The 13,664-nt window shown below is 39.1% G+C and overlaps 2 protein-coding genes and 1 long non-coding RNA gene across 4 annotated transcripts; 1 reads left to right on the plus strand and 2 right to left on the minus strand.

Annotated features, from left to right (window-relative positions):
* The first annotated feature begins 976 nt into the window (after nucleotides 1-976).
* On the plus strand, nucleotides 977-5,948 carry LOC122020900. Of its 2 annotated transcripts, XM_042578946.1 has the most exons (3): nucleotides 977-1,062; nucleotides 1,753-5,629; nucleotides 5,726-5,948. In XM_042578946.1, the coding sequence occupies exon 2, from the start codon at nucleotides 4,687-4,689 to the stop codon at nucleotides 5,626-5,628; it is 942 nt and encodes a 313-aa protein (XP_042434880.1). In that variant the 5' UTR covers nucleotides 977-1,062; nucleotides 1,753-4,686; the 3' UTR covers nucleotide 5,629; nucleotides 5,726-5,948. The 2 variants fall into 2 exon arrangements, with proteins under 2 accessions (XP_042434880.1, XP_042434879.1); XM_042578945.1 differs by having other exon boundaries at nucleotides 978-1,062; nucleotides 1,753-5,948.
* A 1,174-nt stretch (nucleotides 5,949-7,122) lies between these two features.
* LOC122020901 lies at nucleotides 7,123-9,872 on the minus strand. The gene is made up of 2 exons (XR_006122363.1): nucleotides 9,447-9,872; nucleotides 7,123-7,522 (listed from the first exon to the last, which is right to left on the minus strand). It is a non-coding gene; the product is annotated as an uncharacterized LOC122020901 (long non-coding RNA).
* A 1,218-nt stretch (nucleotides 9,873-11,090) lies between these two features.
* LOC122020688 (protein trichome birefringence-like 36) lies at nucleotides 11,091-12,756 on the minus strand. The gene is made up of 4 exons (XM_042578700.1): nucleotides 12,363-12,756; nucleotides 12,105-12,276; nucleotides 11,859-12,040; nucleotides 11,091-11,786 (listed from the first exon to the last, which is right to left on the minus strand). Exons 1-4 carry the CDS (start codon nucleotides 12,731-12,733, stop codon nucleotides 11,336-11,338), a joined length of 1,176 nt encoding a protein of 391 aa, XP_042434634.1. The 5' UTR covers nucleotides 12,734-12,756; the 3' UTR covers nucleotides 11,091-11,335.
* Between the last annotated feature and the right edge of the window lie 908 nt (nucleotides 12,757-13,664).

Below are 13,664 nucleotides of genomic sequence, written 5' to 3' on the forward strand. Positions count from 1 at the left end.
CATCTTTAAACAATTTTGCAAATTCATAATCACTGAATAAATTGCTTGTGGATCTACCTAACTCCTCGCCAACAATGAAACCTTTCGCCAAATGCATGTCCTTGTACACCTCAATAGAAAATTGGTAGCTCAAGGGTTTACATAAACTTAAACTTATGGGGTAGAGCATGATGAGGCCTTTGACTCTGTGGCAAAGCTTTTACTCAACTTGGACATGGAATTGCATAATTTGACATAAGAAATATCTTCCCCGATTGCGAACTAAGAAATAAATCTATGTGAGGATTCACTAGGATTTGAGAAAGGAGAAAAGACTAGAAAGATGTACAACCTCAAATTCCTACTGTATGATTACCTAGAGCTTGGTTCAAATAAAACAAGAGGATTATTGGAGCCAAACTTGACTTGGGAAGGATACATTATGGCAGTCGATATACCTCTTAGGTTTTGTACCAATCTATGGAGGAATTTCATGAGAAGCAAAAAAACAATCAGTTTTAGCATGCAGAAGTTTCAGGGTCATTACCCAAGAAACTTATAACTTAGTTGATTTGAGAGGCTGATGGAAGACTTGCATTTGTCACTCGATCTTCCAATGACACTTTACAATGGCAGTAAGTCTACAATATGCATCCTTAGTAATTCTATCCTGCATGAATGACTGGATGAAACAAGTACGAATTGATCAAAGCTTTATAAAGGAGGAAGTTGAACTAAGAATAAAGGTTATTTATACTTGAACAGCTAGCTTTAAAGGAACTTTGTTGTTGTTGTGCTCAGAAGGCATTTGTTACTTGTTTTACTTGTCTGCAACTAAGAAATTTGTTTTTAGTTTAGTAAGTTTTTGTGTTTTTATTTTTTCTTACTTTAGAATAGTCATCTTGTATTTACTCCATTCAATGGAACAGATGGATCAGTTATTCTCCCATGTTACCCATTCATGTTGTCTACTGCTGTGTTGTCAGTTACATGCTGCTTGATCAATGGGGAAGTACTGCATTTGAGAGAAAAGCTCCATTTCCGGCCTCGCTTCAGAATCGGAATACAATTCGACGCACTCAGGTACCATTATCAAGCTATCAAAATTCTCCTCTTTTCCTCCTAGTTCAAGACTGCAAAGGTTAAACTGAAATGTTTAGCCTACAAGAACTGAAAGAACAAACTTGGATAATTAGAATCATTGGTGGTTGAAAAAAATGCATGACAGGTACAATAATGATCTAAAGTGGTGCAGATCTAACAGTAGTTAGCACACATATTTTAAGACGTTTTTTTTTTTACATGCTGAGATGCACGTGTTTTGTTGGGACTACGTACAATTAAATGCTGGGAATAGTTCATTAACTAGTGCACTGTCTTAAATTATAACTATTGCCAAAGATATGACTGAAAACCAGTGCATTAAACTTAGTTTTCAGTTTGTTCATGGATTCTGAATATGAGGATAAAGTTTGTAACAATTCTTTCATGGGTTGTAAAGCTGTTGAAACAGGACCTACATGAATGCTCCAAAAGCTTGCCCTGTTCCTCCTGTTCCCGAAGTCATATCAATGTCTTTTAGATAGAAAGATTCTGGAATCTCTGGTTAAAATTCTGCAAAACACTACTTTCAGATTTATTAAAAAGTTTTCTTTTGGGCCTCTTTAATTCCCTGCAACTGGAACTGGATGATCATAACCTGGTTTTATGTCTTTTTCATCTGAAAATGTTAGAGATGCTTAGGTTCTAATGGTGCCTACTCTGCTTGCTTAGGGAAGAAAATGGTGAACAAGCTGAGTATGAAATCAAGTTGTAGCAGCATTTACTCTTTAAACTTGAAGGTATTTTGGAGATGCTCGGTTTGAACAACTCACTTGGTCCAAGTAAGTATATCTCAAATTCGCGTAGAATTATTATGCATGATGATCTAGGGGAAAGATTTTACCTTAGCCTTGATAAGTCCTAAATCCATTTCACCTTAGTGTTTTCCTTGGTCTTTTCTGAAGTAATTTAGTATTAGTCGATTTCTTACACCCATTTTATAGGGTCTTGGTGAGGCTTTCCATTGAGTTTTCTCCTCTTGTTTTATTTGGCGCCGTGTGCTCGATGAGGATACTTGGGGTTTCACTCTCCTTCCTCTTCTCTTTTTTTTTTCTTCTTGATCTTGAGAGCCATGCACTCGTTCATGTAATGTCCTCTCCCCTTGCATCCAAAACATACAATCTCATTTTTGGATCTTTCTTTTCTATTGGAGGTTTTATGTTTCAAATCATCCTCTTCACTCCAGATGCACTCATTGCGATGATTGAGTTTGTCGAGACCCCTAATGTAACTCAATGACTTTTCTCCACATATCCCTTGCAATTCCTTTTTTTCTCCAATTTCTCCAATGGCAATTTATCCATCAAGGTGCTCCATGCTTTTCCATTTTATTTGCCATGATTCTCGGCCCACTTTCTCTTTTCAATGATGTTTCTATTCATCCAAGATCTATTTGAATCATTTTCCAAGTGTCATCGTCGTATCAAAATCATCCACAGACAAAGTCTCCATCAAATGTGGATAGATGATAGTAATTTCATTGATTGTTGATGTTGATTGTTACTTGTTAAATGTTAGTTTAAATCATTGAGCACTTGAAATGTTATGGTCTGGCTAGAGAGGGTAAGTAGGTGATGATTGATTTTCTTTTGTTTCTTGCAATTTAAAACCTCAAATGCAATTGTTAGCTAACAAGTTTGGATGTGAGATGATCAAAATGATATACCCTGTACGCCCACTGTGGGCTATCACGGTGGACAATTTTCACAGGGGTGCCCGGACCATATTTAGTTGCAAGAGACTATTTTTGAGACTTGAACTCATGACATCTAGGTCCCACGATAACAATTTTATTATTGTGTCAAGCTCTCCTTCACAATAATAAGTGAATATAACATTGTTTAATACCCTAATCCTACTACATGGCCAATGTGTCACCCCTAAAAATCCACTAAGTGACCCCTTTGAATGGGACAATGAGGTAAGTCTATAAGGATTAATGAGAACTCTCACAATGATGAGTCGTGAAGCACTCGGTATAACCCTCAACAAGAGTTGTCACTGGTTGAGATAATCCTTGATCTAGAATCAACACTAGATTAAGAAACTCTTGGGTAGAACATCACCTAGTCATGCTCACTTGTGGTGACCTACCAAGGTTCGAACTAGTGTCGTTTGATAGAGACCTTTTATCCAACTTTTACAATGCAATGCAAATGCTTCTACATTCCCTCTAGAAGCAAACAACCTCTTAGAAACTCAAACTCACCCTAAAGACAAAGATACAATGTTATGTTAAAAGAGAAGTACCAAAAGAGCTTCAAGTCCAAAGATTGAAACATTGTCTAAGCTTCCAGAGCCACTTAGTGCTTCCTTTGGCATTAATTGTTTGAGAGAAAAATGACAATGATTGTGAATGTTTTTCATAGGAGTATTTCGTGCCAAAGAAATCACCGACAAAGTTTTTTGGTTATGTTTATTTGGAGGTGTGGATTGAGGAAGGAAAGGAATTAAAAGTGAAAAAAAAAAATCCTTAAGGAAAACAAAGACGGGAAAAAGAAAAGGAAAGAATCCTACAAAAGAAAGGGAGAGGAAAGGGAAACCAAACACAAATATGGAAAGTAGAAAAAGTTGAGCTGTGAGTGGAGTTATTGACGATGGCATGCAAGGTTAGTCTTGCTCGCGAGTGAGGCTACCCACGGCTCGTGGTCGCATGGGGTGGTCGTCCCTGTGACTCGCAATTGTGCAAGGTCACCCGCAGCTCACAACTGCCCGAGGCGGCCGTGCAAGGCTGCCCACACAAGGCCGTGTGAAGCGCCTACGCACGTTCGCACGAGACAACCGTGTAGGGCTGCCCGTGGCTAAGATGGTTGAGGGTAGAAATGTGATTGGGAAAGAAAGTTGAGTTCCAACTGATAAAAAAATATTAAATACTGAAATAAATAATCTATTCTTTACCTGAGAAAGTTTCAGTATTTCACGTATTTAATTTTCATAATTCAATTATGTATTACATTTCCATTATATCCTCTTCCTTTTTTCATAAAATGACTAATATATTTTAAAATTCTCAATCTGGGACTAAAATTTTTTTCCTCTTTCTTTTTACCTCTTTTTCCATTCACATTTCTAACAAAATGTTTAAATCTTTCTCAATCAGTTCAAGAATTCATTACTTTTAATTTCAATTATCAAATTCAAATCCGAAGACTTGGATACATGACTTGTAAAAGTTATAAATTTTATTAAGTCTTTTATGGGTTAAAAAATTTACTACATCGAATTCAGGCCGAGGCATTGATACATTAGTAAGGCGTTATTCAACAATTAAAAATTTAATATTCCTAAGGGCCCATTGATGATACTAATTAGTGAGTATAATTGTCCAATTTATAAGTTTAAAACTGTGATGTTCTGAGCTTTGAAAATTTTTTCCTAAAATAAAATAAAAAATCATCTCCCGAAGTAAATACCAGAGGACTTTATTCTACCTCTTTCGGGTCGATTCTGGGACGAATTGACGAGCACGAGGACGAACACGAACGTATTCGTCTTTTGCGAGGACTTTATTATAACTCTTATATTGATCAATTTTAGCACTTATATTGACCCGAGGAACGACACACCAGTCAGTAGTCACCACCACCGCCGCCATCATCGACATCGATGGCGGGCAAACCAAGGAAGGCCTCCAATCTCCTCCTCCTCGGCCCATCAATGAGGGACTTCGCTTCCTGCTTCGGCAACCACGCCATCAAGGTCTCCGACGGCGGCAGCACCGGCTCCAGCAGCGGAAGCAACTCTTCCGTCGTCGCTGACCGCGCCGGCTCCGGCCTCAGCGCCGTCACCTGCTTCTATCGCGCCAGGCTCTCCGCCCCCAAGGATGTCCTTCTCCGTGTCACCTGGTCCAAGGCTAACGCCGCCCCCTTACTCTCCCTCGCCGTCGTCGACGACGACGGCCCCCGCTCGGCCCTACCGTGGGAGATCAATGCCTTTGATTCCCAGTCGATGACCGAGAAGCGAGGCGCCCGCTCTTATATCTCCGGTTGCTGCGCCATCTGCCTCCACTGGGACATCTCCGCCGCTCGATACGAGTCGGGCCCTGAGCCGGTCGACGGGTTCTACGTCGTCGTCGTCGTGGAGTCGGAGCTCGCGCTGTTGCTCGGCGATTTGAGTAGGGATTTCGTCAACAAGTTGGAGGGCGCACTTCCGCTCGCGCAGTGTTCGACGATTTGCCGCAGAGAGCAAGTCCTCGGCCACGCGCACCACTCCACCCGGGCGCGCTTCCGCGACGCCGGCTCCGACCACGAAATCACCATTCGTTGCAAGGGGCACGGGCGGGACGCCAAAGACTCGGAGTTGTCGGTGTCCGTCGACAAGAAGCTGGTGGTGCACGTGCGGAGCCTCCGGTGGAACTTCAGAGGGAACCAGACCATCTTCATCGACGGATCGCCGGTGGACATGATGTGGGACGTCCACCACTGGTGGTTCATGTTCCGGACGAGGAGCACGCTGGAGAGCAGGTTGTGGCTGGAGGAGGAGGCCCTCAACGCGGAGCAGGGAACGTCGGGGTTCTCCCTGGTGATCCAAGCCTTCAGGAGCCCATGAGGTTTGTTGTTTATCATATGATCTGCCATCCAAACAAAAAAAAAAAAATAGAGGTTTTTTTTACGTCCTCTGTTTCATTCTGTTGTCTTCTGATCAGATCAGAGCAATTAGTGATTTGTTTAGGGAATAAGATTCTTCAAAAAGCCAAGTTGCAGAACTTTGAGTAACTTTGTCTCACCGGTTTATCATAGAAATGTTTTCACAAGTCTACTACCACACCACACTTGTAGATATTAAATAGTTGATATGGGGATTTGCAAAGACTAGTGCTTGGTAAACTTGTTATCATATTTTAAGAAAGAGTTGGATTTTTCTTTTAATGTATTGAACAGTTAGAATTCATACATAACTTTGTTGTTCTTTTATGTAATTTTCAAGCTTGTTCTTGAAAATGAAATTTGTAGTATGCTTGAATTAGATGCATGATTATGTGCTTGCATGTTATATGGTTGGATCATCATGTCTTTGTGATTACAATTGCATGTAGATTGTGTGGTGTGTGAAAAGGAAAATGCCTAGAGGTTTAAGTAAATCTCTCTTTTAATTAGAAAGCATAGGGTCACCTTGCTTCTCGTTTGAATTTTTGATTGTGTGATTATTTATTCATTTTATTCACTAATTTGAATGGCTTGCCATATATAAATATGAATTGCCCTAATTTTTATGTATTTAAAAAAGAATTTGAGTTAAGTTTGACCTCTTGTGCACATGGAGTTCATTGAGTGATTTGATTTAACAAGCTGGAGTCAGAGAGGTCTGGTAAGGGGTAAACATGGAGGCAAAGAGAGAAGGATAGTTGGAGCAAACTTGAGGAGTTTGATGCATTGTGATAAACAACATTGAGTGGTTGTTGGGTTAGGTGACTTGGATGCATAGTCAATAAAAGCCATGATCATTAATTCCTTAGATTTAAATCTTTTATATCTATACTTCCTAGGATCAAACTATACCGCAAATTACCACTCATTACCCTAAAGGATTCAACCAAGCCATTAGATACTCTGCAAATCATTTTTAATGATGTTATCCCAAAGTAAAACTCTAAAACTATACATTCGATTGAAGGTTAAATTTAGTCAATAGATACTTTAGTCAGATCAGTCCATTGGTAGATAATTGCCTACTAGTGTCTTTATTCCTGATCATGAAGTCACAGATTCACAACTTCAAAACTTCACCTCTAATTTAAAACATTTAATAAATAACTCATTCACCTCGAAGACCATTTATGCATTTCAATTTAAAACATTTAACAAAATCGCTGTGGCATTATCCCAACAATAAGTTAAGGGAACACAAGTGAAGAAGTGAAGGGTAGTAATAATCCCATGTGGAGCAAGTACAGATTAATAATCCTATCCTAAACTCTTTATCTAAAAACGCCCAGATATACAAGCTCACTATCGTTTGTGGATGTCTGACAATCTTCAAAACCTATTCAACGTGCATCAACCGAATAAAAATGAGAGTTAGGGCAGCATTGCAACTGAACTGTTAGCTTCTAAAATCTTTCGGTGCTATTTAAATGCATGGAATTCAATCACAAGCATAGTGGTTTCCTAATATTTGAGAAGCAAAGAATTTGGCCGACTCTTTTTGACGTCCCACCATAGAGTTCTCTAGGTTTCTTCGACTAACAGAAAAACCGGAGTCTGAGAACTGAGACTGGCATGGATCCGAAACAAAAGTTTCTGATGGAGAAAAGGATCTTGCAGTTGGGCAGTAGAGGGCTCCATCAAGCGCTTTCTATCAGGGGAGTCTCGCAAGGAAATTCTACAGGCAGGGCAAGTTGAATGCTGTTTAAGCCATATATCGACGCAAACGACATGGAAAGTATGCCGACAGAAAGGTAGAATGCGCAAGACATCCTTCTCTTGGTAGTCTACAAGGCACACTGTACACATACAAATAACCAGCAAGATGAGTCAGAGAGGGGCTCCAAAGAAGCTCAATTCCTATATGGTCACCAATTAACACAAATACAAACACAATTTCAAAAGAAGACGAAGGACAACAAAATAAACAACAAAAACATTGGCAAAAAGCTACAAGTCTTATCCAAAAACATGTGGTAGCCGTTCTCATGTAGGTAGTCTCCCATGTGCTACTATACTATGCATTCGGTTGCACATATGACTACCAGACAATACTGGCCCATGGATTTTGGTACCCTGATCTCCTGAAGTATCCATGTGCCTTATCTACTCCCTTCCTTTCCTGCGCAAACCATCCTGCCAATATAGCCGCTGCTACTGCAGCTGATCCCTCTGCGCCCAATAGCTCATCCCTGATTTGTAGCAATTTTTTTATCATTGGAGAGTTCTCAGACTTTGTTCTAGGTTTTTTGGGAATCAACATGATATATGGATTTTAGAGCACCGATCCACATAGATAGTTAACTGATCATGCCGTTGACCACCGTACTAGTTAACAGAAATGTCTGAAGAGACAAATAACAATTGACGGAAATTGGAAGTAGATGACAAGATGCAACTTAGAGATAACAAGATATGTAAAAAGTTTATGAGATGGACTCCAATACAAATATGTAACTTCTAGCTATCCCAGATCAATATCCTGGAAGCAGAAGAAGCTATATGATAGGAATTTGACACCATCGAGTTGTTAAACAATAATCTCTCATATAAGCAGAGCACTACTACTTCCTAAAAAAGGGTGGAGATATTCAAAATGGTGTGTTAAAATAGGATAAACAACAAAGGAAATTAATGATCAGAAGATAACTCTGTGGATAAATGTCCCAAACAATAACCATATCATAATGCCTACATCAGTTTATTCAACACTGTAGATGAAGGAAAAAGATCTATACAGAACTAAATGTGACAACCATATGTAGAGCACTTATTGACATCTACTTGATAGTTACTACATAGATAAGTGAGAAGAGAGTTAATTTCAGTAAGTGTGGATCACATAAGTTTATCTTGCCAAGCGAATATTTGCCCTCTTAGAAACTAGTCACTAGTGCAATATCCCACAACGATAATGTTGTTTTTTCAATTCTAACCACTTGTTCTTGTAGATGAATGTACTTCAACAGGCTTGAAGACCCAAAAGATCTGATGGTAGTAGAGTAAGTAGAAATTCCTTCTTTCTTATTTCTCACCCATTCTCCATGGGAAAGTGGAAAAGATAGGTTTTTGTCAGATGCCAGAAAGGATTTTTTTTTTTTTTTTTGACACGGTGGCTTATGCACAAAATAGATAGGACCACAAATGAATTTATCATGTATACCTGTGCCTTCAAAGTGTGAAATAATAGTGCCAACTTAAAAAAAAAGTGTGAAATAATAGGATCTGGTAATCATGAATACTGAATTCAACAAATTGCAGAAGAAATATAATATGAACTTAAGATAGAGGCATAACTTCGTCAAATGGATAGATTAAAATCAAAATATTGATGTAAGAATATTTGAAAATTGAGAATAAACAAAAGTTAATGTAACTCACAATACATATTTAAAACAAGACCTGTAACTAAATTTTAAAACGATATTATAAAAATAAAATCCAAGGAAATGTTATTTAAATTCTGATTCTTGGATTGAAGAAAGAAAATTTGAATTGAAGATTCATTTTGTGTGGACTCAAGAGTATGGACGCATTTGATAATAAATTATATTCTTTCTCTTGAGTCCGTGAAAATTCGCAGACAGAAATTATACTAATCTTCATCGATTATAAACCAATTTTTTTAATAGTAGATTCTAATTCCTTTTTTAACTTTATGGTTCCAATAAATCTGTTAGTTCCTCAATCACAAAAGGTGAAGTGGTGACTATGGGAACTTACAGCAAAAGAGCCAACAATGGCAAGGTCAGATCTGGCGATGTCGGCAGCGAGCGACATTCTTGAGTTCCTGAGGTGGATTCTCGCGCAGATGAGCCGCGTGCACACAAAAACTTCGAACATGGTGCAGATGAGCGACATTCTTGATGATTCCTACCGTACTTCCACTACTCTCTTCCCTGTCATACAAGGACAGCATGGCAATAAAGGCAGCACCTTTTCCTAAAAACACTATCGCGGTTCCCAGAGATGGCAAAACATTGAAGCCAGAGATGGCATCATGGATTGGAACCCCAGGCGGAGGACGACGGGAGGAGAAGCTCCGGCGGGGTTGGGGAAGAAGCATTCGCCGCTGGAGAGGAGAAAGAAGAGGAGACGGAGATCTCCCGAGAGAGGCAACAAACGAGGAACTAAAACTACCAGGGACCTCTATTTGGAACCCTACTATTAGTAATACCCTCTTTCCCTTAAATGGTTATTAAAAAAATTACTAATTTAATTTATTTAATAAAAACTTATTTTATAATTTATTTAATGATAAAAAAATATAATCTAATCGACAAAAATAAAACAAAGAATAACTTTATTCAAATATTTACAAATATTTTAAATTTGAAAAATATTTACTTATAATTATTTAATAGAAAAAACTCTTTTCACTCCTAACGTACTGTGAGAAACATCATCATCTTTGCTATAACATAGAATGACAATTTAACCACTAATATCTAAAATTGTCTATATATATATATATATATATATATATATATCATTTTTTATTTTATAATTAGAGAATTTGTAAGAGGCCCTACGAATTATAGATTATTTTTTTTTTAACAATTTGTTACATTAAGAAATCTATAAAAGCCATGACATAAAAGAAATATTTTATTATCTGAGAGGAATAAATAAAAGAATCAATTTTAATTTGGATAGAGATGAATATTTCAGAGATTTATATTTATAAATTAGGGTGAAATTAAAATGACATCCCAACTTAGATAAATAGTCAAAAAAAGAGTCTTTTTTCTATAAAAAAAAAAAAAAGTTGAAAGAACTTCTCATTGTATAATTTATCTTCAAATACCTCTTATTACAGGATTGTTGGAATAACTATTAGTAACTACAACGATACATAGAATACAAAGAAGTATTAACATATTCTTTAACAACTAATTAAAATTATTTAAAATTCATCAAAATCACTTTTAAATTAAACAAAATCAACTTAAAATAATTGTAAAAGATACTACAATAGTATTATATTGTATTAAGTGTTACATGTAATAACTAGTTCCTAGTTGCTATAATAAAATTAAAAATAAAGAACAATATTATATAAGCTACTTGATAGTTTTGACATCCAAAGGGAGCAGTACTCTTTTAATTATATATTTTTTAAAAAAGAATGGCTATTTGATATTCCTTTTAATTTGAAATACCCTTTTAATATTTTGTGTAAACTATATTCTAAATTTATTAATAGACGAATAAAAAAATATTTATTTTTAAAATTAATGATTCAAACTTCCAAGTTCCAACAGTATGCGGATGCAATGACAAAGTGCCTTGACTCTAATTTCTATAAATTAATAGATAAATTTTGTAGTTAATCTAAAATTGATGAGCTGATGAACCTCGTAAATAAATTATAATTAAGGCAGCAAACCAATCAGTCATTTCATGATTAAAAACAGTTAAATTATAATTAAATAAGATCGCAAATAGGGCAGCAACTATATTGGGATACACGACGATCACTCGAAAAGACCCTCCAGAACAGTGAACAGAGAACAGAGCTACGGCTGGCTATAATACGCCAGCATCATTCATACAGTTGCAGCTGGAGATCGACGACATACCTGAAAGCACCACACGTCAATCACTCCCCTCTATAAAAGAGCATAGAGCATCTCATTCCAAGCATCTGGGACTCCAGGCAAGCACCAGTGGCTGCAGTCTGAGGAGGCCGCCGGGCCGCCGCCTTCCTTCCCTTTCCCATAAATCGAAGGGTGGCCGTCGACACGCAGAGCAGACATGCCGGTGACGTCCATCAGGTACACGGGGAAGCTCATCTTCTTCAGCACCTCCCTCAACACCACAAGCTGCCCCGGCGTTCGCGGCGAGTAACCCACGTAGGCCGCCACCGGCTCCTTCTTCCTGTAGCACTGCCAGCCATTGTCCCTGTTGTGCCGAGGCGACGCGCTTCTGAAGATGACTCGCGTCCGACGAGGGTCCAAGTGCAGGTCCACCCATTCGGCCCATGTCGTCAGACCTTTCTCGTAGGCGACCATCGGGTTCAGGTTGGCCAACACCCTCTCCCCTTCCTTGCACAAATCCCACCTGCATGCGAATTCCAATTTCTAGCTTCAACATTTTGCGATCGGTGGCAAAAGGAAGAGAGAGAGAGATTACGAGCTCCATTTGCCGGAGTGAGTCCACCAATGAGCTGAATCGAAGAGCAGCACGTCGACTCCGTACCAGTGCTTGGCGTTCCCCTCGATCGAGTCCAGCTGCAGCACTCTCCTGTTCTCTGCGTCTCGCTTCACCTCTACCAGAAGCGGCGCCCAACAGAACTCCACGGATGCCTGGAACTCCTGCAACGAGGTATCTTACTCATTAGCTCGATCTCGATGTCTACTCTACTGCGCAGTCTCTCACCATGGCGTGGAAGGCAGAACAGGGGCCGTCGGAGGAGACCGACTTCATGTCGCCAGGGATCACTGATTCCACCAGGCAAACCAGAGACTCCCACTGGTTCCTCATTATGGAGTCTCCCACCAGCATGATCCTCTTCTTCCTGATCCTCGCAAGGAAGTCCAGCGCGTCGAATCTACGAATTCAGAAAGTTAATTTTGAAAAAAAAAAACAAAATTCTTTTTTTTTTTTTTTTTGAGAGGGAGAAATTAATAGATCAACCTTGGAACAGAGCATTGCTTTGGCTTCCACCTCCATCTCTGGAAGTCTGAATCAGGCCTTCCGTTGCTCCTGCAGCTCAGCTGGACGCTGAGGTAGGGACAAGCAGGATCGTAAAGTGGGTAGGAGGGATCGAACACCCATTCTCCCACTGACAGGTTGCAGGAGTCTCTGGGGGAGTTTTGGTGGCTCTGTGCCTCGTTGAGTTCGTCTTCTTTATCATCGCGCCATTCGAGGGAGTCGACGTCTAGGAGAGCCGTGCAGAGGAGCTTCTGCGATAGCAGCGCCGCAGAGAGCGTGGTCATGAGGAGGAAGTAGAAGGAAGAGCGGAGAGGTCTGCGGCTTTGGGCTGTGCCGGCCATTTGGTGATCCATGGCAGGACACAGATTCGAGTAAAGCTGCAGGATTGTATAAATATGCGTGTGAATTAATGGGCATGAGTCACGGCGAGGGTTCTGATCTTGGTAGCTGCTTTTCGATCATTCTTTTGCATCGACATTAATTGCCTGTTTGGTCGATGAGTTTGTTTGCCACGGGCGCTTGTGCATGATGAGAGCAGGCTTTCGAGTAAATGGCGGAGCCCTGGGTTGACAATCTACTGATTATTTTTTTTTTCCATCCACACTCTCTTCCATTCTGCTTTCTCCTGTCTCTTACATTTGTTTTTTTTTTATTTTTATCTCCGGAGTGCATAAATTTTTATTTCAAATAGGGATACAATTAAATGCTGAATTTTTAGATTGACTATATTTCTCAATTTATCTTGATAATCAATAAAAAATTTTTATGGGATCAAATTGGTCAATAAAATTAACTAAGACTATTATTTTTTTACTCCTCTTTCTTAACTTGTCGGTGCCCGGATCCAATGCGTCGGAAAATTTATAACCTATGGGTTGATTTGACAATGAGTTATTTTCTCTCCTTTCTATTAGGGCTATTTTCCTTTATTTTTCACATATTTTTTTCTTTTTTCCATAGAAAATTCAACAGCTTCGCATTGTCGGCATCAGTCCCTCGAATTATAGTCCAGGTTGGCCTAATGGTGACTTAGCTCTTACCCGAGTTAAATCCCAATAATACATGCATGGCTCTGCCTTGATGAAGTTAATTGTTTTAACATTAAGTTTCACCTATCTTGCCTGGCAAGTGTTTGTTAGTTCATGGACCAATACGCATATAATGGATGTCCTCATGAATAAGACGAGACCAATGGTCAAAGTGTTGTGACGATCAAAAGTCAAGAGGAGGTGATGGTCAAGGTTAGGAAGTACATGCCCTAGTGGATCGTGGTCCCTTGAACGG

Source organism: Zingiber officinale, chromosome 9A, assembly GCF_018446385.1.
Source record: "Zingiber officinale cultivar Zhangliang chromosome 9A, Zo_v1.1, whole genome shotgun sequence".
NCBI lineage: Eukaryota > Viridiplantae > Streptophyta > Magnoliopsida > Zingiberales > Zingiberaceae > Zingiber > Zingiber officinale.

Bases quoted from the DNA above. Each gene is read 5' to 3' on its own strand.
- LOC122020900 (XM_042578946.1), top strand. From the start codon at position 4,687: ATGGCGGGCAAACCAAGGAAGGCCTCCAATCTCCTCCTCCTCGGCCCA.
- LOC122020688 (XM_042578700.1), bottom strand. From the start codon at position 12,733: ATGGATCACCAAATGGCCGGCACAGCCCAAAGCCGCAGACCTCTCCGC. The intron at 12,041-12,104 runs GTGAGAGACTGC...ACCTCGTTGCAG, and splicing joins GTTCTGCCTTCCACGCCATG to GAGTTCCAGGCATCCGTGGA. The intron at 11,787-11,858 runs GTAATCTCTCTC...ATTCGCATGCAG, and splicing joins CACTCCGGCAAATGGAGCTC to GTGGGATTTGTGCAAGGAAG.